The sequence below is a fragment of the Ochlerotatus camptorhynchus genome, unplaced genomic scaffold, assembly GCF_037179485.1.
Source record: "Ochlerotatus camptorhynchus isolate MF236.1 unplaced genomic scaffold, CSIRO-AGI_Acam_v1.1 ptg000196l, whole genome shotgun sequence".
NCBI lineage: Eukaryota > Metazoa > Arthropoda > Insecta > Diptera > Culicidae > Ochlerotatus > Ochlerotatus camptorhynchus.
The window spans coordinates 848,667-866,223 of record NW_027040686.1 but is presented as its reverse complement, the minus strand read 5'-3'; the positions used below and the strand labels follow the sequence as shown (position 1 = coordinate 866,223).

At 37.9% G+C, this 17,557-nt stretch overlaps 1 protein-coding gene across 4 annotated transcripts in view; it reads right to left on the bottom strand.

Annotated features, from left to right (window-relative positions):
• Nucleotides 1-972: 972 nt before the first annotated feature.
• LOC135702715 (toll-like receptor 6) overlaps nt 973-17,557 on the bottom strand; it is a 40,690-nt gene continuing 24,105 nt past the window's right edge. For 2 of the 4 annotated variants that reach the window (XM_065223756.1, XM_065223759.1), the window contains exon 2: nt 973-3,274. In XM_065223756.1, the coding sequence (XP_065079828.1) occupies nt 1,210-3,274 (2,065 nt within the window). In that variant the 3' untranslated portion in view covers nt 973-1,209. Of the gene's footprint in view, nt 3,275-13,171; nt 13,257-17,185; nt 17,295-17,557 lie in introns of those variants that run through there. The other 2 variants (XM_065223757.1, XM_065223758.1) reach the window with 2 other exon arrangements.

Below are 17,557 nucleotides of genomic sequence, written 5' to 3'. Positions count from 1 at the left end.
GAAAATGAACGAAGGGCCATTAATGCGACAGTACAAAGTCAAACGTCAGTGTTCACTCGGCTGTCGACAAAAGCAGGCCACTCTCGATGTGTGCTACGCGATCGTCTGTTTACTCGGCAGCAACCATTGTGTGGTCCTCCTCATTGTTCTTCATCAGCAGTTCTTTCGGTCGATGCGTCGTCGACTTTGGAAAGCAACCGTTTCGTGATGAGTGTGTGAGTGCTGACCACGTTTTGCGTCCATTGCTGCAATGGACGCGCTCTGACCCTCGTTGGCGTACAACAATTTGCCATACAATGAAACTACTGGAAGCGGCTCCAGTTCTGATGGAGGAGGCTTTTTGGATAGCGGAAGATAAAGTGTTTATTGTGTTGTACCTTTTGACTATAGCTTTAAGATGTATTGTATAGCGACCATGAACCCTCGGCTCTGTTAAGTTAATTCGTTTGAGCCTTATCAAATAAATTAATAAACAAAAAAAAAAGTCACACGTACACCTTTTGCCTAACCCGATATACGCGGAGATTGGAAGTATGTCTTCAAATCTACGATTAATTCCTTTTATTCTTAGATAAGATTTAGTTTTAGTTTTAGTTTTAAAATTTCAATTGTTATGTTGGCATGCAGGTTTAAAAAAAACCTGATTAAAATACTGAATAGACAAGACAGGGACAATGTAAAAACACTTAGATATATATCATAACAATTAAGGCTAGTAAGTTACTGTAGTAACTGGAGCACGTAGATCAAAATGATATGTAGTTTATTTTGAATTTGGAACATATATTGAGATGCGAAGCATGCATAATCGATAGGATATGTGTGTATGTATACGTTCAAGTATACTTACATGTCCTTTCGATCATCCTTCGCTTCAACATATCTTCTTATTATTTCCACATTTGTTTTGCGCATTGGTATTATTGCCACCAGCAGCGCACTTTGACATCTTAAGTAGGAAGGTCCCTGGTTCATGAGTTGATGGGTCGATAGGTAGGGTCGAGGTGTGGGAGCTGCCTCCCTGGTGTCGGAAGCATTGGTGCTCAGTACGGAAACAAATCAAGGAAAAAAAACACTCCTCGGGTAGGGACAGTATGCTTATCCTACCTCAATAGATTGAAAAAAATAAATTCAAAAATCTTTCTGAATGTGGGCGTATAAGTCGAATACGTACTCTAACCGTTCGCACCACTGATTAACAAATGGAACTTAGAATAACAAAAAAACAACGAAACATAGCAATAATGGAATAGCCATATCTGCCCTAAAACCGGCCGATGATGTTTCAAAATTGATCAATGATGCATGCTCAATCTTAGGATGCAACTTGGTTTCATTTTCGTCTTTGTTGTATCGTTTATCCAATTCCTTTGAAAATGTATTATCTGAACAACCCTTGTCCAGTTGCATCATCTTCTGGATATTGTCTACCAGAACTTGATTCTTCGGATGCTCCAAGTCAAAATTTGGACTACCTCCTAGACATAGTGTCTTCAATTGGCTCAGCTGGTAGATGTTCGGTTCAAAGGCCAGCAGATGATTGTGGTGTAGATTTAAGTACTTCAGTTGAGTTGTCCGTTGCAGGCTATTGGCATCCAGGATCGCTATGTTATTGTGCTCTAGGTTCAGCTCTAGCAGATTTGGCAACCCTACTAGGGTCATCGCATCCAGCCATTCAAATCGACAGTGTCTGCAACTGAGCTTCCGTAGTGATTTGCTCAGTAGGAACGAATCGTTGGCCTTGTTGGATAGACGTTCATTCCTGTCAAGCTGAAGGATTTCCAATTTTTCCAACTTTTGGAATGCAAGTGCAGCAATAAAATCAAGTTTGTTGTTAGCCAGGCTTATGAATGATATGCTTGGATTATTTTTGAACAAGGAATCGGAACGAATGAATTGAATTTTGTTGCCTTGGAGATGCAAGTATTTTAAATTGTGTAGTTCTTTGAACGTTGCCTCGTATATTGTCGTAATCGAGCAGTTCTTCAATGATAATCCTTCAATCGATGAGCTTTTAAGAAATACCCTATTTTGTTGGAAGTCAAATGAATGGTTATCGTCAAATAATACTTTCTTCACATTTTCATTATCAACTAGATATTCTTGTTCTATGTAGACGATGTTTCTATTCGAAAGATCTACCGTCAATCCATCACTACTAAGGTAATGAATTGGAGACTTCTTGTAAACTGCTTTTCCATTGATATTCGGCAAATAGTTTTCAAACTTATGCAAATGATTAGCATCATCCAAACAACTGTTACGGAGTTTTTTCGCTGTATACAAATCCTTTGCTGCATCAACTTGGAGGTCCGGTTGCAATGGATTCCTATCCAAGCACAGCTTCCACAACCCGTTCAAAGGAAGATCCAACAGAAAATTAGGGACCTTTTCGATTAAGTTATCGTCCAACAGGACATCGTTGAGGACTGTATTCTGCATGAATCCATGCTCATCCAACGAGATAATATTGTTGTTTCTTACATTGATAAATTCCAGCATCGGCATCTTAGATGTATTCAATGTTCCTCTCAAACTACATTCTTTGGCACTCAGTTTCTTGATGGATTCCGATTTGAGGTTCAACCGTTGCAAGTTTCGATTTCCATCAACGTTCAAAATCTGGATATACTTTGCCTGTACCAATGCAGCATCATCGATTCGCTCCATTCCGTTGTACGAAAGATACAGCTGCGAAAGCTTCGGCATGCTGGTCAATGTTGTTCGATTGAGGATTGTAGTGTGGCAATGATTGCAAGTGAAGAACATTAACCTTGTACCTTGGAGATCCACCCGGTTCAAGTCAAATTGCTCGTTCCAACTTAGATCTAGCATCGATAGACTAGAAATGTGCCGAATTGTTGCTTCCGGATTGAATGTGGAAAGTTGATTACCGGCTAGATTAACCTTTTCTAACCAGGTGTTACACTCGAATGCATCCGGGTGTATGTATCGGAGGGTATTGTTTTTCAGCATAAGATGACTTAGTTGTGGCAGTTTCGACAAGGACACCCGGTAGATGGAATGAACTCCACAATTGTTGCAATGGTATCGTGATAGACCATTGTGAATCAGCATAACTTTGTCTATGGGGAATTCGAATCCCGTTTGGTTGCTCATGTCTAGCGTGTAGAGGCTACTATAGGTCTCGTACATCGTTTCGTTGATGATGGGATGTTTGGTCACTAAGAAGGTGATGTTAGAAGAGGTTCCTCCGATAAGAATTATTGCTGTCAGAATCCATTGTTTGTGAGTAAAATTTCGGTGCACCATTCTGTGTAACAAAACGAAATAAAAAATAAATCTTTATTATTGAGAAATATCCTTGGGGACATTAAGAACGTCACGCTGTAAGGGAAAGAAACGCTAGATACACAGTGGAAGGGGGTTTATTTTTCGTGAAATTTGCGTGATATACTTAATGGTTGCACCCTTGTAATACATTATTTAAACATTATCATGGGAGCCAAGTTGTCTATTAGATGATTATATAATAGAACCGTGTTTTTTTTTCAAACAATCATTATTATCATTTAGTTTATTAATCCGGTAAAGTTTATATACCATTCAAATTAAAAAAAGTTAACTTTAACTGCGGATGTGTGTCCGTGCGCATTAAGCAATACAGTTGTATTGTTGCAACCTGGTGGTGTGGAGATCTAGCACTCACGTATGTGTTGGTAGAGGGAAAAATGTAAACATTCCAGAAGACGATTAAAAAAACACTGAGCTCTGTTACCGTTTGGGTAGTTTACCCGCACTGAGCAATGAGAGTGAGTGTAGGTATCGTCAATCCATACTGCTATTAAGTATGAACGAGCAAGGCCGACTGTTGCTAGCAATATGCTATTTAGTTCTTTATTATATTAAGCTATTTATTTAACTGTTATACCGAAAGTTATTGTTTTTTTATCTAATGTTCTATGTTATTAAACTTAATTTATTAAAAACATATGAAAATGTGTAAAACATAGCAGAACAGATTAAAAATACTACTGCAAAGAAACGGTCAAATTAAAATTATCAGAACACAATTTGTTAAACATAAGGTACACTTCACATACAGTCATCACAAACAGGATCGGATCATAGAAGAGGGAAAAAAATGGAAAGTATGACGGGTGAAAACAGGGAGTATGGTCAAATAGGAGAAAATCGAGGTTAGTACTGGGTCAGATCGAATGGGCAAGTTCTTTTCCACTTCAGCTCTTCTTGAAGGAGGTTTGGAGCATAGCTCGCAGATCTAAGTCGAAGTGTTTAAACAAGTAATAATTCTAGTCGCAGTGACTTTCCAGTTAAATTTAGTGGAAAAAACCTAACCCAATTGCCCAGTAGTTTTCCTATAGTAAGACCTCCCATTGTTTTACACCAGAGGACCCATTGTCCTTAGTTTAAGTCTCCACTGTTCTGCGTTGAGCCACCGAACGCTTTCTAGACCATCCCCCAGCGAGCGTGAAGTTCCTCGTAATCACTGGCGATCAACCATCGCACTATGGGCAAAAATGGGTCCAAAATTGCCCAAAATTCAATATCTCAACAGCACGCTGAATTCCGGCCATGAAAACCAAATTTTCCGAAGGGAAATCGTCCAGGGAATAGATTGCACGTGGTCTCGTAGACCGGAGAGCCTTGTAGGTGAATGTTTTGGACCATTTTACCCCATTTTACCCTACTTTTTGGAGGAAATGTTTTTTCACAGATCTATTTTTCGTAAAGCATAAGCACTTTATGCATGGTTTTAGAATACTATGTCTTTAAACAACAGTTCATGAGATATTAGGGGAATACGGGGTACACTTTATAGGGGAGTAAGGGGTAAAAGTGAACCCTCGTTAAATTTATTTTAATTCATAAAAATGTTGAACGATGCGATTGTTTGAATGACCCCAAAGGTTGCCTGCAATAATAAGATTTCTTTTCGAAATTTTAAGGTTAATTGGGGTTAAATAAGTTTTAATTTACTGCTATCTGTTTTAAAAGAGTTTTCACTTTTTTTGTCTGCATACAGCAAAACGATATAGTGGGTCTCAGAATTTTGTAAAAAATGGTAGTTTTGTTCCTTATCGCAATATATTAGACCCGTATTTTTTATTTTATCATTAGAGTGACTATTTATGTATTAGGGCGGTCAAAAAAAAATTTTTTTTTAGATTTTTTTTCAAAAATGTATAACTTTTGAACTGTTTGGCCGATGACGGAACTCAAAATACCAAATAAAAGTTAATTAAAAGTATTTTTCAGAAAACAATATTATAATATTAAAAAAAATGGATTTTGTATTAAAAAACATTGATTGTATTTATTTTTTATGGTTTCACTTTAACCCCTTACTCCCTTATAAAGTGTATATCTCATTAACTGTTGTTTAAAGACATAGTATTCCAAAACCATGCATAAAGTGCTTATGTTTTACGAAAAATAGAGCTGTGTAAAAACATTTCCTCCCAAAAGTGGGGTAAAATGGTCCAAAACACATACCTACAAGGCTCTCCGGTCTATTGGATCACGTGCAATCGATTCCCCGGACGATTTCCTTTCGGAAAAGTTGTTTTTCATGGCCGGAATTCAGCGTGGTGTTGAGATATTGAATTTTGGGTAATTTTGGACCCATTTTTGCCCATAGTGCGTCGGAGCGGTCAACCAAGCGAGCGTCGGGAGACACGAAATCGCGTCATTCAGAAACCAGTAGCAGATCATCCGTCGGGTCATCCACCCAGATATCCACGATCCAGCACGGCGACCGGCCATTCACACCCACACACACACACACACACACACCCTATTATTCGTAAGTAACGTAATAACCTAAATAAAAAGTGCCTAAAAGAAGACCGAGTAGAAGGTTATTTGCGCCCTGATCAGCCTCACCATCCCACTCTTTGTCGAGATACGAACTGGGGAAGAGTCGTCAGCTAAGCCAACAAAAGAGGCTGGTGGAAAGCCCACCCCGTTGGTCCCCGTGGCTCTAGACCAAGGACCTGGGGCATTGCCATAATAGAGAGCTCTGCTCCCAAAGAAGTAGCAGCTCTAGTATCAGTTTCATAGAGTTAGCGCTCTTATAGATGTTAAGAATCTCCTGGAGGACGGTCCCATAGCCATCCGGGTCCATGTTTATGTCACGATCCGAAATTCATTCTTATATCACAGTTCCAAATGTTTACTAAAAAACCGTGGAGCTCTAGGATCGGTTTCTTGGATTGACCTCTTTTATGGATGTTCAGGATCTTCCAGAGGATGGTACCATTGCCATCCAGGTCTATGTTTACGTCACGACTTAATTTGTGTTCTTATATCACAGTTCCAAGTGTATAAAAAAATCGCTGAGTTTTAGGATCAGTTTCATGGATTGACAATTTTACGGATGTTCCGGATATTAAAAACAACGATCCCTTGGCCATCCGGATCGATGTTTATGTCACTATCCTAAATTTTATCTTATACCACAGCTTCAAATAATTTCGCAAAAACTGCGGAGCTCTAGGATCAATATCATGGATGTATCACGTTTACGGATGAGAGCAGCAATGCCAAATTTCCAGATTTTTAGTCAGGCACAAAATTGACACCCCTCTGTTTATTTTGAAACCGTATGGTTCTGTAACAAATTTGGCAAGTTTTTGGAACTATTTTATGAGCTACAAAACATCTTAAAGTCCCATAAGGCATCTAAGTAAAAAAGGGGATCCCAACTTGGCCGTGTACAAAAACCTGGCAAATCGGCACCGTTGGGTGTGAATAATAATATTGAATAATGCACCAAAGAAACATTGGCGTGGTGATTTTCGGGTGAGTGGGAAAATCACTCTTCTGGAACGCGACATTGACGGCGCTGCTCCCTTCCAACTCCGGCCGGAGTTAGGACCTTTAATATCATCGCTTGAGATCAGGACAGTGGCAATAACGAAAGGGATTGGTGTTCCAAGCGAGAGGTTGCTCAAAGCTATACACACCAAAAAAATCTGAATTTTACTGGCGATGTAAACATCCATTCATGCAAACATTCATACATATAAACTTCCATGTAAACATGTAAGTGACAAAAAGCGGTCGATCAGCTATCCAATTGTGCAATTACATTGTTACAAAATTCAATAGCAAATCATCTTTACTTCCCATCAAACAATTTTAGCTTGCATTTTAATTGAGAGATTAATAGCATTAAGCTATCTTTTTTACGATGGGTTGACAGGATCAAAATAGCATTTGATAATAAAAAGTAGTGGAAAAGTCCCAAAAGAGCGAAGCACTTGAACTTCATGCTACATTGATTTACTATCTTATCAGAATACCGCTACATATATTTACAGACTTAATCATATTTTTTAATCCAAGTTGTTAATTCAATTTACAATGTTCACTGACCCCACAATTATGACTTACTGATCCATAATTGTTTTTAGGTGATCCATAATTTTGGGGTCAGTGTATTTTAATAATTTTCAACTTCATTCCCTGACTCCCGGAATTGCTTTCGATGCCCCGGAGAACTGAAAAGTTGTGCCTAACATTGGTTTATTTTGGCTTTTGGATTTATAATGGTATACGAGAAAGGCACTCATCACCAGTTTGAGCACAGGTTTTTTGTTTGTTTTCAATTTGTCACGAAGCTACGTACGCTACGAGTTCAGAAAAATTGGAAATGGGAGAATTTTAAATTTGGATAAATGGAAGATTTTAGAAGAAGGGACTTGAAGAATTTGGAATACACTCAATTCTGATTGTTCATATTATTTTTCTACCTAATTTTTGATCGTGTGATTTCACTACATCACAAACCAATTTAATTCAAGTTGTTTTAAAAAATCAACAAAAAATATGGATGTATTGCATTATCTGTTCTCATTCTAAATGAGAAGAAAATCCTAAAAGTGTACTACGCGTTAAAACAAAATTGAGTGTATGAAAATATTGTAAAATTGTAAATATTGAGAGATATTTGGGAAAATTTTTAAACTTTCAAGAGATTTAAGCATTGAGATAATCTCAAATGTTTAGAAGTTTAAATTTACAGAATCAGAAATTGGATGGAATTTTTAAATTTTGAGAATTTGAAATTGGGTGAATCACGAACGTCTAGAATTTGGAATTAATCATTTAATCTGCTTCTGCGTTAATTTTTCCTCAAACGTCACTGCTGTTCATAATGGCGACATCTATCGGAATTACGCATAAACTTAGCTTCGTTAATTATTAACAGAGGGCCTCCCTTAGCTCAGTCGGTAAAGGCGCAGCTACAAAGCAAGACCATGCTGGAGGTGGCTGGGTTCAATTCCCGGTCCGGTCTAGGAATTTTTCGGGTTTGAAAATTTCTCGACTTCCCTGGGCATAGAAGTATGATTGGACTTGCCACACAATTATACCAATGCAAAAAATGATACAGGCATCGAAAGCTCTCAATTAATAACTGTGGAAGTGCATCTAGAACACTAAGTTGAGAGCACGCAATAAGCTAATATGCGATATGCAATAAGCTTGAAATGCGAAGAAGTAAGTAAGTAGCAGTGTCAGAATTCTTCACGCACGACATCCCCGGTGAGAAGCCCTTCAAGGTAGTCATCAGGAGTCTACCGAATGTTGATCCCAAGGCGATCGAAGAAGAACTCAACGGCCGGTACAAGCTGGCCCCAATCGCTGTCTTTCGGATGACGAGGAGATACGAAAACGACAAGACGTACCCGGATTGTCTTTTCCTGGTGCACTTCCAGAAGGGAACGGTGACGCTGAATGCGCTGCAGGCTATCCGCTCAATCTACTCCATCATCGTACGATGGGAGCCATCGCGATGTGGGCCAGTGCCAACTATGTCTGAACTTTGGACACGGCACTCGCAACTGCAACATTAAGCCACGCTGTAGCAACTGCTACAAGGTGGAGTCGAGGAGTTCCCACTTCGTAGTTGGAGGAGATCTAAATGCTCGCCATGAGGCCTGGTGGAGCTACCAGCAGAAGCAGAACTGTCGTCTGCTGTTTGACCACTCACAGCATGGGCGGTACTCCGTTTGGTTTTCGAATGAGCCAACATTCATCTCACCAGCGGGCAACCCATCGACGCTAGACCTGTTCCTGACAAATACCGGCTTGTCCAACCGGTGGTGGCTGAACTGGGCTGTAACGTGGCTCCTGCTCCAAGTATGCACAAGGACTACCAGTTTGGACGCGTGGTAGACAGGCACATCATCGACAACCCGCCGCTTGACACCGTGGAGAACATCGACCGAGCGTTGGAGGGACTCCACCAAGTCATAAGCGTGGCTGACGAGGCGTGCGTCCGACGAGTTCCTGTGAGGGGTAAGTTTATTGCCATTGATTCCCACCGCTAACTCTTGATTCGCCTGAGAAATGTTCGTATACGCCAGTTTCAGAGGACTGGAGATCTAACGAGGAAACGTGAAATGGCCGATCTGAACAAAGGAGATTGCTTCCAGAATGGTCTCACTCCCGAACGAAAGTTTCGGGCGGCTTGTCCAGAATCTGGACGACCGGTCCAGACCATTCTGGAAAGTTACCAAGGTCTTAAAGACGCACCCCATACCCATTCCACCACTCAAAAATGAAAATGATGACGATCGACTCATAATCACCCCTCAGGAGAAAGCAAATGAGATTGGTGAGCATATTGCCAAATCGCACTTGCTTGGCTCCAACATCCAAATTCCACTCGAAGTTCAGGTTGAGCAATGTGTACTCAACCTTGATTTCTACCCTTGTGCTATCCCTCCGGATGATACAATCACAGTGTAATAGATTTACTCAGCGCTTAAATGCACCAAAAACATGAAGGCCCCCGGGTTTGACGGAATATTCAACATAGCGTTGAAAAGCCTCAGCATGAAGGTTCACTATCTGCTGGCTGCTGTTTTCAACAGAAGCTTGGAACTGCACTACGTTACAAGCATCTGGAAGACCGCGAAATCATACCTATCCGCAAAACCGGGAAGGACCCAACGCTAGCTTCAAGCTACAGACCAATCAGGATGCCTCGCGAAATAACAAACAAGCTCCAATGATGCCTTTGCTGATTATGTCACCACGTGGAAAATCAAAATCAATGCCTCCAAAACACAAACAATCATGTTCCTCCATCGGCAATCACCCAAACTAAAACCGGCTACCTCTTGTACTGTTATCAAGGATGGCACAAGGGTTGAGTGGTTCGCCGAAGTAACCTATCTCGGGATGCTGTTTGGCGAAAAGCTCCTATTCCGCTCGCAGATCTTCACCAAGAGGCGAATGTTCCAAAATTAGATTTTAAAATTGATGACATTGCATTGTGCAGAAATGCAATACATCAGAACATGCTTTGATAAGCAATTTAGTTGTAGGTTAGTTGTAGTTGTAAATAGTAATTATAAGTAGTCTCCTTTTTCCAATTCAAATCAAACCAATCCCACCAAGGTGGTCATACTTTAAAACAGGCCTAGGACTAGGAACTGTAAATAATAATTAAAATCTCAAATGTACTAAGGTTGAAAAGACGCATCTGTGTCACTTGAAAATTCATACATGTAAATCACACAAACACAGAAATAAAGATCATTTATAGTCTTGTGGCCATGTTCCTATTGTGGTCACCTTTTGACGATATTTAACGTTGTTTACAATTTTGATATGTTCAGTTGTGTTCAGTTTGTTGGTACAAGTCATATTCATCGGTGTACATAAACATTTCGACCACAAAATGCACCAATATTGTAATTTAATCGGTTTTCTGAGGTGTGGCCAAAATAGGAACCTATGGCCAATACTGGAGCACTTCCCCTATAGGTACCAGACATGTTTTGTAGTGTCAGGTACTCTATTTTGCAGTTAGTTTGAAAGAGGGAAATCACAAATAGAGTGCATGCTAATTAAAACCACCCAGATCGGTCAAAACTGAACCTACCAAAAAATGGGTGAACTGTGTTGGGAGTGAGAAGTTGACAAATGAACAACATCGACGTGAATTCGATCAACGTTGTTCATTTGTCAACTTGTAACTCCCAACACAGTTTACCCATGTTAGGGTAGGTTCAGTTTTGACCGATCTGAGTAGATTCTACCCAAATTTGGGTAGTTTTGAAATAGCGTGTGTCTTCAAAATACATGTTGAGAGATTTAGCTCGTGAGAGGGATTTTTCTCTCTCAAATTTGACTTTTTTTTGGCTCTCTGGGGACTGGTAGAAAGGCGGGTAAAATATTTTTTTATTTAGTTGTAGCATGTTTAAAAATAATTTACGGCAAATAAATCAACGAAAGTCCATGAATGATTTGTCGTTCACTTTTTTTTCCTGAATATGCATCAAAAGCGAATTATTCCCACTTCTCTCAATTTAAATATGGCGAATTATATTACTTCCTACCAGCAGAACAGCTCCATCTCTGTGGAAAATGGTCTGCCGATATGATTCATTGGGAGGATTTGGATATTGGAGCGTTTTAAATGTGTAAAATGGGAAGTTTAATAAATTTGAAATTTGCAGAGTAAAGAACATGGATAATTTGGAATTGGGATAGTTCAGAGTATTGAGAATTTGAAACAAGGATATTTTGGAATTAGGCGAATGTGGAACTGTAAAATTATAAATTTAGAGAATTTAAAAAGGTTTTTTTTTAACTGGAGAGTTTGTCGGAGAGTAAGTATTTTAGAGATTTTAAATGTTGAGATATTTTTAATATGCAGCATTTGAACTTTCTAGTTTTATAAAATCGGTATATGGTGAGCTTGAAATTTGAATATTTAAGAATTTTGAGCATTTGGAATTTTCCAGACTTTGAATGGAATTTAGAGAATTTTATCTGGGAGAATTTGTTATTAAAAATGTTCCAAATTTAAAGATTTTGCAATTTGGAGAGTTAGTACGTTGAAAATTATTGATTTAGGAAATTCGGAAAGTTCTGAATTCAAAATTAGTAAATTTGTATTTAGAGAGATTTAAATTTGAATATATTGGAATTTTTAGTATTTCTAAAAAGTTTGTATTCAGAGAATCAGAAACTGATACATTTTCAAGTTAGGATAATTAAGATATTAGGGGGTTTTGAATTTGTAGAATTTGAAGATTAGAGAATTTTAAATTTTAAATAGTAAGGAACATGGAGAATTTATGATTTGGTACAATTCCAAGTATGGAGAATTTTGAATAAGTATAGTAAGTAGAATTTGAGAATTTGTTATTTGGAAATTTAATAAAACTTGGATTTTGGAGATTTAAAATTTTTGTTAGTTTTAAATTTGCAGATTTAACATTGTGAAGATTTCGGACTTTTCTATCATTTATAGAGAGTTTGGAATTTGAATAATTTAAAAATTTAGCATTTGGATGTTGCCAGATTTTAAATGGAACTCGGAGAATTTAAATTTTGATAACTTTTTCTACGTGTTATTGAAATTGCTTTATTCAATAACAGATAGCAAATATGAACGGAAACGTAGCGCCGCTAAGAATGGTAAGTAAATCCTAATTTTTAAATGCAAAATTATTGAGATTTCTTCAAAATTAAAAATATGTTGCTCCTAGCAAAACATCAACATAAAATTTTCACAATACTTTAACTATTTTGTTTGTATTACTTCTGGATATGGGGAGTTTAGTAAAGAGAGATAATCAACCTGATTTGTACCTTCCTCAAAGTTTTCCTTGCTCGCTTTCTACTCCTCCTCCTTTCATCTCCTCATCTATCGTATAAAAATTACCACTTTAGTTGTTGTTTGAAATTAGCTATGCTTCATGTATGCTTCCACGCTTTTTACAATATCCCCCGTGTAAAAAAGACCTGAGATTAGTTTCATGACTTTAAACTCCCTTTTCTCAAAAATTATGCGTACTCCAACAAATCTGCTTTTGAGAATAGGTTAAGCCACGTATGTTCTACAAAATTCAACCATATTTGTCAAAGAGCGAAGCAGAAAACCAATTTACCAAAGCCGAATATTTAACCAAAACGGTACGTGTTACGTAAAATCTGTGTTCATATTTGAATTCAGCGAGTCTGCTGATGGTCAAAGTGCATTAATCACTGCCGACTAGTGTTATAAGGGTTCGATTCACTTATGGCTTGCATGTGCGTTCACTATCTGTTTCAGATGATAGTTTTTCGGTGCATTTATTGAGAAAATTAGGTTCAGTGAAAGTGGCCTTATCACGCATTAATTTAGCAAAACCATTCGGCCACTTGAATTGGAGCTACTCACCTCTCATCTAGTACAATTTGTGCAAACTGTTTAAGTTGTCGTAGAACAACATTTATACAAAAAAGATCACATGATTACGTCGTAGTTGCTTTCTAACTCAAACGCTGCTGGAATCGCACTGTTCTATGAAATAATAATCTTTTCTTTTATCCTTTATTTAACATCAGCCTCTGTTCCGCAATCTACAGCCAATCACCGACGGACATCGATTGCCATCCATTGACGGCAATCGAATGTGTAGGAAGGCAACTTCCACACCTGTAGGATATCGCACCCATTCACAACACACATGGGCCGGGACCAACGGCTTTACTTCCCTTCCGAAGGAAGACGTGACCAGAGATTTTTATGCCTCAGAAAAATCCCACCGACCTCGACTGGGATTGAATCCAGACCCATTGGGGTGAGAAAGCAGTCTTGCTTACCACTACGCCACCGGCGCCGGCTGAATAATAATAAATGATAAGATTTTTTTTTCGGGTCACGTCGCGAATCGCGTCGAATTGTTTATGAGTTTTGAGATATCTTTTTCATTTATTACGAACGTTTCACAGAAGACAGTCAGACCCAATCAGTTGACCAACATTGAACTCTTATCTTATTGATAATAATTACAATGATAAGGGGTTGTGTTAACCTCCTCTCTCCCCTCGTAGACTACAGTATTCTTTTTTGAAACCCCTCGGAGATATGTATGGATACCCCGTAAAAATCGAGTATTAGTACAGTGTCGTATTTTTGCACCGGAGTATCGTTATCTGTTTTGCAATTCAACCGATGGGTGACTGTCCGAATAATATTAACATTGTTTTGCTACGCTTGTGGCAAGTTTATAATAGCGCCCAGTAGAAGATCAATTTCACCACGGTTTGCCGAAAGATACCAGCAGAATTTAAGAGATTTTGAATTTTGAGAAATTTTTAATATGCAGCATTTGAACTTTATAGTTCTCTACATTCGGTATATGGTGAGCTTGAAATTTGAATATTTAAGATTTTGGAGCATTTGGAATTTTCCAGACTTTGAATGGAATTTAAAGAATTTTATCTGGGAGAATTTGTTATTAGAAATGTTCCAAATTTAAAGATTTTGCAATTTAAAGAGTTAGTACTTTGAAAATTATTAAAGTAGGAAATTCGGAAAGTTCTGAATTCAAAATTTGTAAATTTATATTAAGAGACATTCAAAGTGTTTTTTATGTTACTTCATACGCGAAGTTAACGATTTTCAGAGTTGGTTGGAAATGCTAACATGAAGCTTTAGTGTGATGATTTATTAGCTAGAGAATGATCTTTTTTTTAGAAGAGTGTAGGTGGATAGTTCCGTTAGAGTACGGCAGTATGAAAATTGAATAGAAGTTGAAAATGAGCGAAGGGCCATTAAAGCGACAGTTTACAAGATAGACGCACATTTTTGCCTAGCCCGTACGATGTACGCGGGGACTTGAAGTATTTCTCCAAGTCCACAGGCAAAAATGTGCGTCCCTCCTGTTGCTCATAAACTGACTGCGGCTGTGGAATAGTTCTAGCGACGTTTTCATCACTACCTAAAGCCCCACGTCGCGAGAGCATTTCCAGTCGATGGTGTGTTATAATGCAGTTCTTCTTTACCCAACTATTGTGTTGCTCCTCTCGTCATGACCAACGTGATCATCTCAGAGAGAAAGCAGTAGGGTGGTTGTTGCGTGCTGTACCATCATCAGCATTGTTGACGGCTACTCCCGCCTTGAGTTGTTACATTCAAAGTGTTTTTTATGTTACTTCATACGCGAAGTTAACGATTTTCAGAGTTGGTTGGAAATGCTAACATGAAGCTTTAGTGTGATGATTTATTAGCTAGAGAATGATCTTTTTTTTTAGAAGAGTGTAGGTGGATAGTTCCGTTAGAGTACGGCAGTATGAAAATTGAATAGAAGTTGAAAATGAGCGAAGGGCCATTAAAGCGACAGTTTACAAGATAGACGCACATTTTTGCCTAGCCCGTACGATGTACGCGGGGACTTGAAGTATTTCTCCAAGTCCACAGGCAATACTGCCGTACTCTAACGGAACTATCCACCTACACTCTTCTAAAAAAAAAGATCATTCTCTAGCTAATAAATCATCACACTAAAGCTTCATGTTAGCATTTCCAACCAACTCTATATTAAGAGAGTTAAATTTGAATAAATTTGAATTTTTAGTATTTCTAAAAAGTTGGTATTTAGAAAATCAGAAACTGATACATTATCAAGTTGAGAGAATTAAGATATTGGAGGGTTTTGAATTTGTAGAATTTGAAGATTAGAGAATTTTAAATTTTAAATAGTAAGGAACATGGAGAATTTATGATTGGTACAATTCCAGGTATGGAGAATTTTGAATAAGTATAGTAAGTAGAATGTAGAATTTGTATAATAAAGAATTATGATATTTGAATCTAGGAGAATTTGTTATTTGGAGTGTTCCAAATTTAATAGAATTTGGATTTTGGAGAGTACGTTGTTTGGAGATTTAAAATTTTTGTAAATTTTGAATTTGCAGATTTAACATTGTGAAGATTTCGGATTTTCTATCATTTATAGAAAGTTTGGAATTTTAAGAATTTAGAAATTTAGCATTTGGATGTTGCCAGATTTTAAATGGAACTCGGAGAATTTAAAATTTTGATAACTATTTCTACGTGTTATTGTAATTGCTTCATTCAATAACAGATAGCAAATATGAACAGAAACGTAGCGCCGCGAAGAATGGTAAGTATATCCTATTTTTTAAATGCAAAATTATTGAGATTTCTTCAAAATTAAAAATATGTTGCTCCAAGCAAAACATAAACAAATAATTTTCACAATACTTTAACTATTTTGTTTGTATTACTTCTGGTTATGGGGAGTTTAGTAAAGAGAGATCATCAACCTGATTTGTACCTTCCTCAAAGTTTTCCTTGCTCGCTTTCTACTCTCTGCATAAAAATGTTCACACTACCTACTCTAACGGAACTATCAACTCTATACTTTCATCTCCTCATCTATCGTATAAAAATTACCACTTTTGTTATTATTTGAAATTAGCTATGCTTCATGTATGCTTCCACGCTTTTTACAATATCCCCCGTGTAAAAAAGGCCTGAGAGTAGTTTCATGAATTTAAACTCCCTTTTCTCAAAAATTATGCGTACTCCAACAAATCTGCTTTTGAGAATAGGTTAAGCCACGTATGATCTACAAAATTCAACCATATTTGTCAAAGAACGGAGCAGAAAACCAACTAACCAGAGCCGAATATATAACCAAAACGGTACGTGTTACGTAAAATCTGTGTTCATATTTGAACTCAGCGAGTCTGCCAATGGTAAAAGTGCGTTAATCACTGCCGACTAGTGTTATAAGGGTTCGATTCACTTATGGCTTGCATGTGCGCAGTGTTGTGAAAATATCAAAAGATCTAATCTCACCAATGTGCATAATCTCATTTGAGTATCGTAAACCAAAACTCAACACGCAAACAACAGCCGATGATATTACAAGCTGTGATACGGTTGCTATGATATCATGCTAACAAAACTCCCCGGCTACAATTCTCACCAAACTGTGTTGAGTTTGAGCTTCAAGATTTTTGCTTTACATCCGAACACGAAACGAAACTTCCATCACTGTTGGCAGCAGTAACTTCGTGTCTGCCATCTGTGAAGCGTAAAGAAAGATAGCAAACTATGCTTTCTGTTTCTAAGAAAACGATGTGTAAAGGAATCATTTTTGTGGAAAATCAACTCGTGGCTGCAATTTTACATGTTCTGAATAGTCTCGCAATATCAAAGGAGCTTGTAAAAACAATATCATGCGTGATATTGGGAGCCCTTGAGAGCGAAACAAAATCATTTGAGTGAGGATTATACCATCACTGCAGGTGCGTTAACTATCTGTTTCAGATGATAGATTTTCGGTGCATTTATTGAGAAAATGAGGTTCAGTGAAAGTGGCCTTATCACGCATTAATTTAGCAAAACCATTCGGCCACTTGAATTGGAGCTACTCACCTCTCACCTAGTACAATTTGTGCAAACTGTTTAAGTTTTCGTAGTTTTAGTTGTTGTAGTAGAACAACATTTATACAAAACAGATCACATGATTACGCCGTAGTTGCTTTCTAACTCAAACGCTGCTGGAATCGCACTGTTCTATAAAATAATAATCTTTTCTTTTATCCTTTAGTTAACGTCAGTCTCTGTTCCGCAATCTAGTGCCAATCACCGACGTTTATCGATTGCCACCCAATCAGTTGAACAACATTGAACTCTAATCTTATTGATAATAATTACAATGAAAAGGGGTTGTTTTAACCCCCTCTCTCCCCTCGTAGACTACAGTATTCTTTTTTGAAACCCCTCGGAGATATGTATGGATACCCC